This window comes from Stegodyphus dumicola, chromosome 3 (genome assembly GCF_044657685.1).
Source record: "Stegodyphus dumicola isolate Sdum_Otavi_A_Nest chromosome 3, ASM4465768v1".
Classification (NCBI taxonomy): Eukaryota; Metazoa; Arthropoda; class Arachnida; order Araneae; family Eresidae; genus Stegodyphus; species Stegodyphus dumicola.
In genome coordinates, this window is record NC_140770.1 from 61,121,284 (window position 1) to 61,139,725 (window position 18,442).

The 18,442-nt window shown below is 29.5% G+C and overlaps 1 protein-coding gene across 5 annotated transcripts in view; it reads right to left on the reverse strand.

Annotated features, from left to right (window-relative positions):
* Positions 1 to 325: 325 nt before the first annotated feature.
* The window catches only part of LOC118182775 (uncharacterized), a 453,922-nt gene continuing 435,805 nt past the window's right edge, over positions 326 to 18,442 (reverse strand). For 4 of the 5 annotated variants that reach the window (XM_085812950.1, XM_035352159.2, XM_035352161.2 and 1 more), the window contains 5 exons: positions 14,298 to 14,378; positions 8,996 to 9,205; positions 8,668 to 8,913; positions 7,474 to 7,616; positions 326 to 4,535 (listed from right to left, as the gene is read on the reverse strand). In XM_085812950.1, the coding sequence (XP_085669076.1) occupies positions 4,472 to 4,535; positions 7,474 to 7,616; positions 8,668 to 8,913; positions 8,996 to 9,205; positions 14,298 to 14,378 (744 nt within the window). In that variant the 3' untranslated portion in view covers positions 326 to 4,471. Of the gene's footprint in view, positions 4,536 to 7,431; positions 7,617 to 8,667; positions 8,914 to 8,995; positions 9,206 to 14,297; positions 14,379 to 18,442 lie in introns of all 5 variants that reach the window. The other variant, XM_035352160.2, reaches the window with a different exon arrangement.

Here is an 18,442-nt window from a genome sequence, read left to right on the forward strand (position 1 = left end):
TATAAATGTGTTATAGTTATATAATGTGTTATATTTATATATGTTACGATGAGTCGTAACTGTATGCATGTGGATCGAGATCAATTATATGCATGTGAATAGCGATGAATGACAGCTATGTGAATGTGAATTGCGACGAACCGCAACTATATGGTTTTAACCTTACACAAGTTAATTTTTAACTTGTTTAATATTGAAAACGCTGTAACCTTATGCGAGTTAAAAAATTAAATTTATAAAGATATAAAATTTGAAAAGCACGGTTCTAGAAGAAGCGTTTGCAACATAAATAGAAAATACACACGAAAGTAAAGACAAACAACAATTTCATAACATATTCTTTTTTATTCAATTTTTGTCACTTAAATACAAGACTTACATTGTATGCACACATGTAACATCATATGCTTTTGAAGGAAAGCGAAAATGAAAGAAGATTAATTTTCGAAACGAATATATCAAGCCAACACTAAAATGTTTCCACTTGAAAAAATTAACATCACTTCAATTTCGTTCCTTGTAAATGCAAGCAGCAATAAAGCAGACCATTGTGTTTAAAACAAAACACAAAAATTAAATCGCTTCTGAGATATATATAACCAGAATGATACGCTTGGTAATTCGGACATTTAGCACAGTTCTAGTTAGTATGTGACTAGAGCCAGTACCTAGTTTTGATTTTCATTTTACAGTTTGGATGAAAACAGAAAGTTTTCCAAATTTATAGTAAAACTCTTTATGTTTCCTTTTTGAAGATTTGATAAAAGTCCCTCTTCAAAATTATCAACTGAAATATTACTTCGATATTTTTAGAGGTGGGACGAATTCTAGTTTTTCTTGATTCTGAATGAGGAACAGCTTTCGAATCTCTCGAATCCTTCATAATAAAAGAAGAAAGAAACATATTTTACTTCACAATCAAATGTTTCTAATAAAAGAGAAAATTCAGATCCACGTATCAAAAATACATTTAAGAATAGAGTCTTTTAAAATACAATTTAGCTTTTCGATACGTTGACTGATATGGCAAATTTCTGGTTTCAGTCTTAGGGGCCAATTTGGTTTTACGATATTGTACAACCCATTAATAACAATATAAATAAATTTCAAAACTTCAGTTGAAGGAGTTTCATTGGCTAAAATGCGACTAGAAACACTCTGTTTATATCTAATCTATGAACGTTGTCTTTTTGTGAATGATTGTTTTAAAATATTTTTTTGGCTTCTTAACTTTCACTTTGATTAAAGAATAATAATCAGATTAAAGATGTTTTATGCTTATATTTCGTCTCCATTTATTAATGTATTTTTAGTTCGTGTAAGCCAGCCTTGACGTTTATATCTTTTCCAGAAGCCACCTTCATTTAAATATTTTTTGTATTATACTTATATTTTACTCAAGACATTCCGCGCTAACTCGTAATATATGCCTTGGATGAAAACGAGCTATTTTGTTGATAATAAACTACGACTTATTTCCTAATTGGTAGTCAACAGATACAATCAGAAGAAGTACAACGTAAGAACATAAGAATATACAAACTGAAATTAAAATTAAGGTTCATTTCCTGACCGTAACTGGAAAAGCGTAGGGTTGGAAGGCTAAACAAATTAATACTAACCATGGAAGCTTAGTGAGGTATTCAAGGCCACCATGCAAATTTATTAATTGATCCAGATTCCAAAAATGATTGATCCAGATTCCAAAATTCCACCGAAATTGCAACGCCCGTGTTCTTTTTTAAAACGCTTCTATAGCGGGACCAAAAAAAATCATTTTCTTAAAGTTTGAATTAAAACGCTAAATGGTGTTTTAGATTAAGATTCGAAAGATTCGAAACAAGAAAAATACGCGAAGATTCAAATTTTCGAACCTCTAGTCTCTGGCAACGATCATGGGATTCGAGAATTCAAATGTCTTATCTCTTTATTATTTTAACGACATACTTATATGCTATATATTCAAAAGAGATACCAATATACACAAAACATTTTGGTTGCTTTATTATGCCTTTATGTTTTAGCTAAAGTTTCTGTAGTTCTTAACAATTATTACAACACTTGAACCATAGAAACTATCTACGCATCTACATACAGAACAATATTCGAAATTTAATTCACCCCCACACCACTGAGGAATAAAACATTTTTATTTAAAATATACACACATTTGGTTAATATATAAGAATGCCATTAGCATATGTGTGCTGTATGAAATGTAATAAAGAACTTGTTTATACATATATACCAAGGCTGCAACCACTTCAGAAAAGAAATGAGAAACTAGAGTATTTCAAGTATTGAGAACGGATTTAATTATGATTAATGAATAAATAATTGTAAAAATGCACTTACAGTAATTTAAAACCATTGATGCATGATCAACTATTCATGAATGTATAACATGAAATGGATTATAATTTAAATTTGGTTTTTATTCAGATATATTTTTATCGAGGTATGTAAATATTTTATATGAAATGAAAAGAAGTTAAATAATGTTTCGCATTTATTATTCAGAAATACAATTTTTGCCAATTTTATTGATAGTGAAATTGTTATCTTCAAATTATGTATGGTTAAAATAATAAAATCATATTAATTCCTTATTGTAAAGAAGTTAAAAACTTAATTTCGTATATAAAATACAATAAGGAAATTAAAAGTATATACATTGTGCAACTATAATAGCTTTTATTTCGTTTATAAATAATTTAAATTGTTTAAAATTTATATTTTAATTATAACATTTATTTAATTCAATTTTGCTTAAAAGTATACATTAATATATCTATTTAAAATTTATTTTTAATCGAAACTTTTTGAGATAATTCAATACTGAAAACAAAAACAGAATTAATGTATATCATTTAAATACTAATATTAAATAAAATTTTCTATCTTTGGAAACTGAAATGAATTTATATATTTTAATAAATATTAGTAAATATGCATAAATGTTATTAAATGAATGTATATATAGATACATGTTTTAAAGAAAAAATTTAATTATTCATTTATGTTGCGTAGATACTTTGGTTTATATCTGAAGTGTATACAAATTTTTATTAATAAAAATTGTAAAAATATGTTATTTTGTTCAAATGTAATGTTCCAAAAGCATGTTATTTAAAAGGTATTATAAATCATTTCAGAATGTTTAAATGCATTAACCCTCTTTAATATCAATAAGAACAATTAAAATAAAGATTTAGATAATAGCAGTTTCATAATTCCTAACAGAAACTAGGGCAAAAATTTTAGCTTGGGGGTTGAATATGCTTGAAAATTAAAACCGTTTTGTAAAATATATAAAAATTAATATTTTTTTAAAAATTTATAATTAAAAAAATCCTTTTCAACTTTATATTTGTTTTTTTCTTTTTAACTTTGCATAATTTTGTATGATAAATATTTGTACAAATTTAAACAATTAATATAATCCAATTCAAAATTAAAATACTTCTGAAAACAGAATGTAATAAAACATGAATTAATCGGAATAAAGTTTACAGGTTATTATCTAAATGCAGTTCATATTTTTTATTTCAATTACGTATTCATTGTATTTTCAGGATAAAATACATTATCATCAAGAAACTGCAATGTATGTTTTACTGTTGTTTAAAAATATATCTGAATTTTAAATATAATCCAAAATACTTAACTAATAAACTACCTGCCTGAAATATTATTGCATATAATTAAAAAAGTCTATTTTTGAAAGGAAATCAAAATGTGATGTAGATGAAAACCCAAAGAAAAATGGCATTTATTATAAAGCAATGACTTATAGATTCTAAAGAAGAATCTAAGATGATGCAACTGGCGATTTCTTATGAAATAAATGCTGTAATAACTAAAAAACTTTAGTTACAGAGCCATTTCATTCATTTTAGTTTCACAATAATAGCGGTGCATCAGAATTATAGTCAAAAGTACAACTGAACCAGTTATTCACTCATACATTAGATACCAACAATTTCACAAAGTAAAACTCTCATATTTTTTACACATCTTCTGTACACATTCCTTAAATTCTGTGACCTTCCATACACAACTGCAAGTACTGCATCGAAATACAAAACAATACAAACGCATGTATATTATTAATAGCAGATGTAATGACAATTAAACAACTACTTAAAAAGTCTTCTCTGAAAACACTATCTAATTGTCACTGAAGATAGTTACCGAAAGTGAGAAAATAGTCACATGCTATTTAGAAACTGTGATTTCTTCTTCTGAACGCAGCAGAAACACAGAAGGAAAACAATCACAAACTGAATTCTTTCTCTCTTTTTTTTCGAGGTTATAATAGCAATATTTGTTAATATAATATTAGCTGTTATGAATACATGGCATCTGTGCGTTTATAAGTTCAGGAAATATATGCAGTCGATGCTGTTTAACTCTGATTTTCTTTGTTTTTTAACTTGACAACTACTTTATTTTCAATCTTCTATTTACTTTACTTCACAGATGCGTAGGAGTTCTGTGGAGGTCGCGACGCAACCCATGTCGTAAATACGTCTCTAAAAATTTAGAAAAGAAATCATTTAAAATAAACAAAACTAACAATCAAATTTTGACAAAATATGTTTCAGATATTAGTCTACATACAAGGAAATTTCAAATATAAACAGGGAATGTCATGGTACCTTCTGCATTGGGTAATCAAAAGGAACAAGCATCCAATGACAAATAATTCAAGTTAAGCGAGCAAGTTACTGAAGTTGTGCACAAATGGGTCAATATACACTTAACAAACTTTTGTTCCTTTAAAACTAAGAAAATTCCTAGACGTTGGAGCAATTGAATGCCAGATGCAGGTGTGACTACATAAAAGAATAGTAAGTAAAATTTTTTTAGTACGTGCAATAAATTAAATGTAGTGCAGCAGTTCTTGTTTATATTTGAATGTCCCTTATAACTTTGAATACACAACGTGACATAAAACTATATCTAATGCTTTCGATGAAATTAAAAAAAATTTATTAGCATATTGTTTTCATTTCTGAAATAAATTTTTAAATCATGCATGTAAAGAAAACTACTTTAATTTTGACACAGAAGTTTTCAAAAAAAAAAAGTGTAAAATCAATTTCTTTTTATGACCTCTGTTAAAAAGTCAATAAAATTCCCCATAATACAAGTCTTTATTTGTCATTATGCAATAATTTATGTAAATATTTTATTAATAAATACTAAAAGTATTCATAAAATGCATGAAATAATGTAATGGCTTTAATTACGATTTTAAAAATCAATTTAAATTTCAGTCGAAAATTCAGGTATGATGTTTTACTGCCGAAGTCATATATATGCAGAAAAACCAACTGCACAGACATAGATAATATCAGCTAATACTTGTATTAAAACTCTGATATTTAATTAATAATAATTAATCATTGAAATGACTACTGTGTATAGTAAAATGTAAATATTTTCATAGCTTTCTCGAATTTACTGGATTATACTTTTTTATGGAAAAATAAACTTACCTTCGATTTAATAAAAGGGCCAATATTTAAATATATTTATTGAATTAACATGAACCCCACAGGACACTAACAAAAATATAATTTTTTAAATAGCATTTTTTGCATGCAACATTATTTTTCACATTTTAAAATTTTGAAGAGTAATTTTCAAATTAAAAGTACACTTAAAAGATTTTATCAATTGATAATTACCTTATTTTTGTCTTTCGTTCTCTATGCTTTATTGTATACTATTTGTTAACTTTAATTTTGCTGAAAATTAAAGATTTTACTTTTTGTTTCAAATTCAGTTTTCAATATTTTTTCTCTCAGAAAAATTTTGTAAAATTAACTGTGGTAGTTTTTTTAATTAATTGGTTCCATTCAAATTTCTTCCAGTTATCAGAATGATTCATGCCTTCAGTTTGAAGACTATGCGCAATGGGGATTAAAGGAATAAAGTTTAATTTAATCTTTAAACATATTTATGTACTTCTGAGATAACGCAGAAAAAGATGGAAGTCAGACCAAGAAAAGATTAAAACATTTTTTTTTTGGGGGGGGGGAGTTGGAAATTATTTTAAAAATCATATAAAAATAAATAATTTAATATGTTTTCTGTAAAAAGTATTTAAGATGATTTTAACGTATTATACAAAACTTCCAGGTGAATATCACCAGAATGTATTCATGAAAGAACATTGAAACATTGCCCACAATCAAACATTACACTTCACTTCATGTTTTAAAACTGCCTCAATCCTTTTTCATATAAACAATATCCTTTATAACTTATTAAGGCATAAAATTATGACCGACTGAAAACAGAAAGATTGGTAACTAGAAAATGTCATTGAATAATTTTCTTTACTCAGAATGATAGAATTTAATATTAACTGTAGTTAAACAAATATAGTTTTCTCAAATATACTTCTCTTAATTAATATACAATACACTTATTGTTTATTTAACAAGAATTAATTCAACTCATTAGTTATTTAATTAAATTTAAAGGCTTAAAGTTAATTATCAATGTCAAACAATGATGATTCTATCATTATTGTCTACATTCGAATGCAATTTAAATTCTACAAAAATATTTGAAAAGTTTATTTATATATACCTTCAGATTATAGAGCATCATTTAATTTTCTAACCAGTATTTGAAGTCAAACTACCTTTCCTATCAAACTTCATTTCTCTGCCAGAATGCAAATTGTCAGCACACGCGAAACTCAAATTAGGTAGGGAGAAGGAAACATTTTAAAGAAGATTTTAGAGGGTGAAATTAGAGCGTGTTCTACCTGCTTGAAGATCACGTTACTAACTTTAATTCTCTAGCGATTAGAATTCAGTGGCATTGAGTTATTCCTGCCATTAGGCGTTTTAACGCCAACTTCAAGCCAGAGCCATCTTGCACGATAGTTAAACTGTGAAGTCGTTAGGCTGTACTTGAACTTCATCAATTTTAAGTTTAGTCACATTTTGATTTAAACCAAAAGTGTTGGCTTCTGTAACATGAGCTGGTGCCAAACTTTATTTAAGTTAATGAAGGGTTCTACAAACTTTCTCCTGATTTTATAGTACTTTAAAAGGCCTGATGATAATTCACTACATAGTCTTGCAACATTGCGCATATTTTATTATAGCAAAAAATACACAACGTTACAAGATGATTATCAAAATATTACAAAAATAACAAAATTTTTTCTTCTGTCTCTCGCAAGCTGCAGTTATTTAAATCAAAATATTTAAATTATATTTTTCATAATTTTAATATTTGCGTTTTGAATTGAAAGACAGTTTTGTAATCGCGAACAAAGTGTTGTGTGTGTCGATTTTTATTGGAATGAATGACATTTGGATCGAAATGATGAATATTTGCAATAGGTTTTGTTGGTTTGAATAGTTTATGCAAATGATTTAATTAATTTTTGAAATTAATCACCTTGTTGAAATGATGCGGAAACAGCAATCTTTGTCAACTCACCTGCAATGTGAAACTACACAGTCATTACTACAATAGTCCCTGTCCCATTCTTGGGCAGTTTCTCCCCTAGCACAATTATTCTGGAGGGGAGATGCACACATCATACCTTGTTGTTGCTGACCCTGATGAGATAACTGGGGGGACTGCAAAAAAGAAGGGAAACTATAAGCAGCGATTCTATCTAAAACAATTAAAAATCTAAGGAGATTATTTGTTTCGCCAATTAGGATTACGACACTTAAAATGGTCAAACTTTTGTTAAATGAAAATATCACTGTTGAATGTAAAATAAATCTCAAAAGTATATGAAAACATCTGAATTTAAATACTCTTAATTGATTATTTATACTAAGTGCAACAGAGTAGTACGTTTTAGTTCTGGGATGAAGTAAAGAAATCACGTAAAATATTCAACAACTTGGCATAAATGTGTAGTCGGCAAATGGCTCATAGAACTTGAAAATCGTGAACATATATAAATGATATTCAGAACTGAAATATGTTTAAGATGAGCTGCTTTTAATGCCATTACTGTTTTTAATTTTATAACTTTTTATTTTATGAAAACCACATCCAAGATGTTTCAAATGTTTACATGATGATCAACATCCATGATGTTTCAAACTGACGATAGTATTTCTTTCTTACGTGAAAGTTACGCACTAGTAAATGTGCATATTTACATGAGATAGACTGAATGTTACCTACACCCTGATACCATCGCGAAGTGGTCGATAATGAAAGATAATATTGCAATATTCATACTGAAATTATCTCAACCACTTACATGGGTGAGAAAAGCTAGATATCCCTATGTTCAGACCCCTGGATAATGTAAGTATGTTAGTGGTGTCATCTCCCTTATGATGTTAGAGTAATATGCGTACTTGAGCATGGAAATATTCTCCACAGTAACGCGATGAAATTCCGTAATTAGGTAACAGCCGACATAGAGGAAAACCACAGTCATATTAGTTGAATACTTTAATAATATCTTTAATAAGCTTAATATCACCTTTGCATAACGTCTTTCTGTCTAATGTTCTCAACAATCTTAACAACAATGTTTGAAGAAACAGACCATTTTAATAAAGTGTGACCTAAAGCATGCCACATAGAACTAATATCATCCAGGATATGGTATACGATAATTATGACACCGGATTATTTTGTTTGATCTTTTAGTTTACTTACCATATTAGAAGTGTAAGGAATACTGTTATTGTTGTTGTTGTTTAGAGCTGCCATCTGCATATTATGATGCTGTTGCATGACATGAGGGGGAGGAGGTGAGCCCATATGCATCATCTGCTGCTGTTGCTGCTGCTGAGCTCCAGGTGATAACATCTGGTGAAGCATTTGGTGAGAGGGAGGAGCAGAAGAATGAGGGGGTAGATGCTGAGGAAGCATGTGGGGATGGTGGCCCCCATTCATAGGACTCTAAAAATATTAGAAGAATTTTTAGATCCACTATTGTGAAAATTATATTACATGTTATGATTTATAACAGTAATGAACATACCTGTCCCATAATCAGTGGTTGAGGATTTGTCATGTTTTGAAGGCTGGATACTGGTGTACCTTCCATCAGCGAAGTCAATAAAGGGGATTTCTTTTGCAGTGGTGACAACGCTTGACCTGGCATTGATGTCATTGGTGGAGACATTGATGTGGGAGTTGAACCATTCGGGGCTCCACTTCCATAAATGTTATCCGATTGATCATTGGCCGCCTATTTAAAAAAATCATTAATTATCGTAAATTTTAAAATCTCACATTAACATTAATATTACCATATCATCACTTAACCCTCTGTGAACGGCAGACCATACCCAGCCCAAACTCCTTTCCACAAATAATTAAAATAGGAAACATAATATACTTTATAAAATTTAATTTTTAATTAGACAACATATTCAATACATACATAGGTACATAAAATAATCCTATTATAGGATATAAGCAAGAATTTTTCTTTCTTGTTCTGATTCATCTTTGTGTTTTGGAAGACAGGCAGTACAAGATTTATGTCTGATATCTTCTGCTGCAAAAACACTTAAGAAAATAAACTGAATGTGTAATAACTTAAATGACTGTTAATGTTTTCCTGCGCAGAAGTCACAAAAAGAAAATAATGTACTATCATACAAGAAGTAAGACATTAAAATGAATTTTGAAATTTAAAAAAAAATCAATTATTATTAGATGAATCCATCAAGAGTAGAAATGAAGCATAGGAGAAAAAATTCAGGTCCATTATGAGAAAGATCTTGAAAATTCTAAGTTCAAATATTTTGTCACAGGATTCAGTGAACATAAAGACTGCGAACACGTAAAGGTTCACAGTATATTTTCTAACAATAAATTGCATTTTTAAAATAACTACAAATGCAAACACTCATGTTAAATAAATAATTTCCTGAGAAGCATTTAATATTCAGAGCAAATGATCGGTCATTCACTCAGTGTATATCAAAATCTGAAAGCGGATTATTGTTTTGTAATTACAAATAAAATGTGTATAAAGATAGATCCGATTAAAATGTAGATGTAGTGGAATATATAACACAATTTTGAACTTGATGAATGAGAAATTTGAATATGTAGTTTAATTTCGTGCACTACCTTTATCATTTTAATCATGTTGTGCTTTTTGTTTCTTGTATGCATTCAAAGCACAAAATTACATACGTCCTCGAGGCAACAGATAATACAGATTTCAAGCCAACTTCAGAATTTTATTATGCTTAAGAGTAAGATTCATTTATCATAGGTAATAAATTTTCAATGCCCTCGAGCAAAACTACTCAAAACGATAGGAATATCAAAGCAGTATATTGCATACATTAAAATTTCAAACTCAATTTCATTCAAAATTCAGCAAACTATGACTGTTTAAAGTTTTTATAATTAAACAAGGAAGAGCAAAATCTATGAGTAGGAAAACGTTCCATAACGGTTCATATTGTTAGTTACAAAACATTCCATAAAATGTTTTCCAAATCGCTACAAAACAAAATCAGTGCTTGCGAATAACATAAAAAGTGTTTAAAACATTCTCATAAATATGCTATATTTATATCGAAAAACGCAAATTTCATCATGAGATCAAACTGTATGCAATTCTTTGGTCATGACCCACTTCAGGCTTTCCCAGATGAGGATTTCTCAAAATCGCTGTATTTCAGCCTCTCTGGATAGGATAATTTTCAGATAGATTTGAGATTCTTCAGGGTCAACGCTAAATCTGAAAATGCGATTGGAAGTCTCATGACTCTTAAATTTGCATCAAATTTCGTCAGGACGATGATCCAGGGCTAATTCTTAGTGTTAAGATATGTTTTGATACAGCATTAATGTCCCTGTCATTGACACTTAATACAATAAATTATTTGTTTTATTTAATTACAATTAAGTGCTATCACGAGATAAAAAAATAATATTGATTTTTAAAAATAATCATAGCTAAAATATTTTGAAAATCCTATACTGTAAATGAAAACGAAGAATGGGAATTTTTAGAACTGTGTTGGAATTAAATCTAATTTAAAATATGATTTTTTGTAGTTATTTAAAAAAATACTTTTATGGCGGGAAGGAAAGAGCTATAATTACATCACTTTCTACTAATCTTTATCACCTGAAAAAAGTAAGAAAAGACTTGAAGTAGTACGATTTTTGTTGCGATCTGCAAAAAGCCTGAATTGAGAAAGACTGAAATAGGACGTCCGAATTCTTTAGTGTATAAAGTTCTCTGATCGCTTTAAATCATTACGTTCCATCAGTCCAAGTTTCATCGATCAAATGTTTACAAAATGAACGTTAAATTAGGTTAAAAAAATACAACTCAAACTTAGCAAAGTCCACAGCTGAAAGCACGTTACTTCAACAGAATCGCACATGCCAGTCACTCACATTCATACAAAGGCGCTGGATTAAAGAACATTTGCGCCGTCCATTTCCTCTGCTTATTAAAGGAAATAATTTCACAGTATGAAGAAAGAAAATTCAAAATCTTTTATTTTTCTTTTTTCGTCCATTCCATGCATATTTATTGACACTAAAGTTGTAAATAATTTCAATATTTTATCGTTCAATCTTTGATTTCATTTTCAGCGACCTATTTCCCTTTACAAACAACGTAAAATAACCTTGGAATTGCGTAAATAAAGTGAATGGAATATTATCTTAGCAATTTTTTCAATTCTTTTCACTGTTCTTCAAAAATGTAGTTTCTGAATATGATGTTACTGCCCACGGGTGGGCGCTGACGAGATCAAGGAAAGCATTAACTAGACCTAGGCGCAAAAAAGCGGCATTCGGAAACAAATATTAATAAGAACAAATTTGGAAAATTTAGTTGTCTCAGACACTCACGCAATTATACAACTATTGCAATCACACATCCTTAAAGGACATAAAAATCGACCATAAAAATCGACCAAACCATAAAAATCGACTTTTCGTACATGCTAGTCCAAGTTGCATATTGTTCACGGGAACGAAGTTACAAATCATCAATCTCCTATCTTACAATGAAGACCTATCACAATTCTTATTTGCGGTGACATTTAATATGCGCAAGTGGCATGTTCTTTCATTATATATCCCTTCGAACCCTACGTTTTGATTATTATGAACCTATTCCATGTTTTGACAGATTTATTATTACCGAATGATCCAAAAGTTGGGCACATCAAACTTCCGAAACTGTGGAAATTTCAAAATGGATATTAATGGTAAATTATCTCAACAGATGATAGCTCTGCACAGTTACAAGTAATGCATTGCATGAAATTTCAGTTGCAGATTAGGTTGTTAGCTTTAAAACCCTTTCTTTAGATGCATGATGGAGATGAGGGTTTCCTACGTAGCACGACATTTTTGATGGAGCGTTGCTACGAATAGGATAAATTTGATTGCAATGCCATCTTTATCGCATTCTTTGTTAGTGACTGCAACATTTTAATAATCACTTCGTCCATTTTGTCCGAACTCAGAAGAGACGAACTGCCACTTTGATCCTTACGGTGAGCGCTTCCAGTTTTTCGAATCGGATCACCAAACAGAAACCCATTACCTTAGATTCGTAAATATTTGCGAAGGCCTTCCTAAACATTTATATATATTTTTTTAAGAATGTGCTGCGAAATAAGACTCAATAATTCAATTCCTTATGCTTGGGAAAAAAAATCATCGCTGTCGTATGCAATAAAAAAACTAAAGCTGAAGCATAAACTGCAACTAACATTTGAAATAATATATTACTTGTATTATAAGGGGGTCATTCATTGAAACAATTTTCCATTAATATCTATGAAAGACCTTCCATAATTTTTGAAAGTTTGATATGCGAGATTTTGGGATTCCCCTATATGAATAAATGCTTTCATATGTATTCTGCAATATTCTATTTCCATACTGCGCGATGGATATTAATTAAGAACTTGATGCAATACGAGGCACAAATAATACTTAAAATATTTTAAACATATTGAAACAATGCTTACAAATCATATTCAGAAGACATCAATTTTGCTATTTTTGCAAAAGTTGAGGAGCTTCATAAATTCAAATGGAGCGTTGAGCAAATGAAGGCAAAAATGGTTGAGAAATTGTTTTGTAAAAGTACAACCTGATGTATCCGAAAACTCGAGACCTCACATTCGCCGGCAAATGTCACATATACCTAAACATTTTATAGGTCTCTTGACTTTATTTTTGGGCCTCTTTTAGATTAAAATTTATTTATAATATACATCATACTAATAGTTACTAAATGTAAATCAAGCTTTGTTTCAAAAAAACTGAGCATTTTGCTCCGTATATTAGTATTTGCGTAAAGGCAAAGCTATCTTCTTTTTCGAATAAATAAGTTTGGTTTGGTTTATTAGATTATGGCAAAGCACCCGAGGGCCATCTGCCTTAAGGGAGGGATGCCTTCGTGGAGGACTTTTTAAGGGAAACTGGCTCGTATACACGTTACACATGGGGAAAACCACGAAAACGCCCATGCAGCCAGCCCGTTCGCGGGATTCGAACCTCGGACCGAACTACCAGTGTTCAGCGACGTTACCGCTCGGCCGCTGGTGGGCCTTTCAAATAAATAAAAAAATAATATTTAAAATTAATGCAAATATACAGCATTTCTTTCAATATAAAATTATTCTTTCTTCCCATATGAACACTGCTAAATATGAAGTGTCTCTTAGAAACGACGGCATCTCTGCACCACAATTCTTTTCTGAGTTAATAGTTATTAATAGATATTAAATTTTTCCAAATTGCTAATTTAAATTCGAATACTGTTACTGTTAATAAACTGAAGACGATTGTTTAAAGATATTTCTAAATCGCAAATTTGTGCTTTATTTAAATTATTTTCTTTTCGTAGATTCAAAATCTTTTGTTCTGTTAGTTGTATTCAAATTATGGATTGCAACTTAAACCTATGGTGTAAAAAGTATTTAATGTATTGTATTTTTTCGATTTTAGAATCGAAGAAATACTGTATATCAAATGCGTTCACTTACAATAATATATACAATAAAATAATTAGAGCAATAATAATAATTTTTGTTGACAGTTTTCAACAAAACTTAAAATTACTACGCTTCTTTTAATTACTACACTACTTCAAATTTTTCATTCATATTTTTCTCGATACATCGACAGTAAGCAGCATGGTAATTTAACACGGGACTTCTATTCCTGCAGACGAGTGATGTGCCACATGAATTGCTGCAATATTGATAGATTATCAATGAATAATACTAAACGCATTAGCATTATCCATATAATAATATTAAACGCTTAGTACTTACTTTTGATACCAAGCTAGCTCTGTACGCTGCCAAAGCCTTTAGATACTCTTTCTTTGCTGCTTCTGTTTTCTTCTTATACACCTACAAAAAAGCAAAATAAAGATCATTGAATGCCACCGACACTTCCCATCATACACCATACATGCTTTCAACTTAACCCCACTTAATGTCATATGTTTATTATAGCGAACAGATAATTCTTAAATATATGGTTTAACCTACATCATTATTATTAGCTGGCTTAGCTAGAATTATTGATTACTTACGAAACAATAATCCTACCAGTATAATAATAATATATATATACTGACTTTTATCTTAACCGTACACAAAATATTAATTCACTAATTCTAAAATAGGACATTTGGAATGATTTCATTCAAACTAAGCAAATCTTTCGAATTTAGCTGTTAAAATAAAATTTATATAAACGAAATAAAATAATGCTAAAACAAACGACTGTGATGTTAAACAACCGAGAAAATATAATGAGATTAAATATCTTACATCACAAGTTGGTATTTTAACATCTTCTAAAGAAGGTTAAAAAAACATTCCGGTTTGTGGCATTAATAAATAAGCAAATAAAAATTAAAATAAAATCTTTAAAGCAATACACTAATAAAAGAATGCATAACCCATTTCTTCTACGTATGTTAAAAAGCAAGAAGGTATTATTTCGATGTGGTTAAGTTCAAAATCACCTTTTGTCTGAGAGGTGAAATCAAACAGTAACTTAACTACCTCTGCACAAGGCGGAAGTGGGAAAGGTTACTTGCAATTGAAATTGAATTAGCGAAAATAAAAGAAATCAATTAATTAAGATTAACATTAGTCAAAGCTCCTTCAAGTTTGGTGCTCTATGTAACAGATAAATAAGCCAATAATAAGTACAATTAGGCAAACTATGATCTTAGCAAAATAGCTGGAGAGTTTAGAAAAGCATATTTAACAGAAGCCTAATTATGTTTGCTTGAGAATTGTAAAAAGCATAATTAAAAAAAGGAAAATGTACAATGAAATTAACCTTTGAGTTTTTTATATAATTCATCAAATTTCGGACATTTATACCTCAGCAATTCTATTCTGCCACTTCCATATAAATACAAAATTATTTAAAAAATTTTTTGAATGTATATCTGCATTTAAAATGCTAATTAATTAAAAATTAAGGGTGGTTTTCTCAGTTTTGAGTTTATGTTGCTTTAAAATATTTCAAATGCTCTTATATCTAATTATGAAATATTTAATGTATCTTTTGATAATCTTTTGATAATCTCTGAAGTATCTTTTGATAACAATGCATGTTAAGCTTGTTATTTTGATTAAATTTAATTGTTGGTAAGTTACCATGACACACATTTTTACAAGAATATTGATATTTTTAAAAATTATGCAACATGCAAAAAACTATGAATTAAAAAAAAAGTAATTTAATAACAATTGAATGAAAACTAGGTTTCTTAGCATTGAAAAAATATATATTCCGCGTATGTTTAGCATAACAAAATAGCAAGTTACATCAGTTTTAAAATTTATCTCTATTACAAATTTGTTTGATTAAAAAATAAAAAAGATGTTCAGAAAAATTAAAAAATTCTTTAAAACATTTTGTTATTTTTTTAAAACAAAAATAAAAACTGGTAACAAAATTAAAGTTAAAAAAAATGAAAATATGAAAACAATCAAGATTTCTACCCGTTAAATCAAAAAATAATTTAATATTCTTTAACGAAAAATTATAAAAATCAGCTTAAAAAATATAGTTTAATCTCATAAAAACAGTACAAGATTTGGAAAAATATGTTCAATAAACTAGCTTATTAAGGATATTTATTCAGTAAATTTAACATCATATTTAAAAAAATAATCAGAGAGCTTTAATAAATGTATTTATTCATTAAAATCTGTGAAAAGAATTACAAATAAATGAGAGACGAAAAACAATGGGGCGGGAGATTTTTTTTCAAGGGGGATGTAACTGACTAAGCTGAAAATTAGATAGACAAAATGCAATGATATAAATGTTTATATTTCAAGAGATGCGATTGATTCCTTTCTTCTAAAAATCGCTCTTTCTTACAAAAGAAAAATAAAGTGTGTGGAAAAGATGAAATCTTCCTAAGTAAAACACTCTTGTCTTATGTGTACACTTTCCATGAATCGGTATACTTCAAAATGATAGTCAATTTCTTGCCGCACCCGCTATAGCTGTCTCGAGTTATGAAATGCACTGCTGCAAAAGTGCTAAGTCTATAAATATAACCATGTATTAAAAATATTGTCAAAATCTGAAGAATGAAAAGAAACAAAAATTAGTTGGCAACAGGTTTTGAGATTCGAAATCCAAGACATGCGATCATTTTAGGCACTTCGATGTGGCTCTGAGAAACAATTTCTTTCATATAACAGACTGAAACACAGGACATTAACATTATCCTCCCCATCCGCCCATTAAAATCGTATGATAGATATTTTTGTTTAGCAAGAAACAGTCTACTCTATTTTAGTTACTCCGGTCTACATTTCGAAAGGTAACAAACAGACAGACAACATCAAATTCCCTACATATAATTGTGAAGGAAAACTAAAACCAGAATATTCCAGAAGAGACGCAAGACTGGAACATAACATCTTCCAGGCATCGTTCTGGGAGTTCATCGAAGAGCTCTCAAAAATCTAAAGAAATCTATTTTAAAGAGGCCCATCAAGACCTCCCTTGAAACCACCGTTGAGTGCTCATTTTTCACGGCGGCCGCAGTAACGCCGTGCCCGTCGTAGATAAGGGCCTTTTCTGTGGAAACAATAAATATATTTGCCTCTTATAAAGCCTCAGATTAGTTCGGATGATCTATGTAAAAGGCTGGACTCTTAAAGCTTTCAAAATGCAGATGATTTGGAGTTGGAAGTTTATCATCAATTTCGCGGCCAGGTAATCAATTTAAATTAATGTCCAATAATTTATTTTGAAGGTATTTTAATTATATTGACACATGCGAAGTTCGTAGAGGCTTTCTCTAATAAAGAGAAGGAGGAGGGAAGATGGAGAAGGGGTTGCCATAAAACTGCGATTGGCGACGCCGCTGGCGGTTTTTGAAGAGCAATAAAAGTAAATAATCGAAGACGACTTCAGATTCTTTAACAAGTACTGAATTCATACTAAAAAAATACGCTTTTATAATCAATTAAAGGTGATTTATGCTCCAAAGTAAACTAAATACTTTTTATTTCTACATCTAATTAAGATTCTGAAATATTTAGGCAATAAATTCAAATTCGCCATAACCGAAATTTTTTTTGAGATTCTTCAGCACCCGTTCAAATAAAATTCTTAAAATTTATATTAAAAATCGATTTTAGGCAAGATACTTATCAGATAATGAGATATAAATTTGTTCCTCGCAAATCAAACGCAATATACAAAAGAAGAAAATGTGACTTTCTATATGTAAATTAAATATCTAAGAATTTTTCTTTAAAATGTCTTAACATTTTTAATATTTTACTTGTGTAATAATATATTCTTACGTAACCATAAAATTATTTTCACAGTTTGAATTACAAGAAATTAACTTACTCATATCACCAAAATAACGAAAAATATTTAGAGTTCAATTACACTGCAGTAGTCATAACTCTCTCTTTTTATAAGCATTTCTTTCCTTCTTCTGACATAATTTATTATATTTTAAGATCTATTCAAATTAGATACAACGATGACACCAAAGTTTTTAATTCGAGTTTTCGATTGCTTTATGGGAAATTTTAAATGTTTGCTGTGCATATCTCTACTGATGACGACTTACTGTAACGAAATATTTAAATTTTATGTTATTTAAATCTTTTTTTTTTATTTTATTTTATTTTTTTTATTTTACTTTACAAATGTTTTCTGCCGAAGTTGTAGAACAGAGGAAACTTTTGAACGTATACAGAATGTCGCATCATGACCGCCCAAATTCTACCCAGATTGCTGGCTTTCCGAGTGAATAAAAATGCTCAAAGAATGTACCTGTACGACCTGTAGTTTTCGAGATAAATGTGAAAGGAACGTATTACGTCATATCCGTCACATCGCCTATGGTTCCAGCAGGATGGACTTCCAGCGCATGTCAGTGCTCTTGTTGCATAACTGGCTATATATG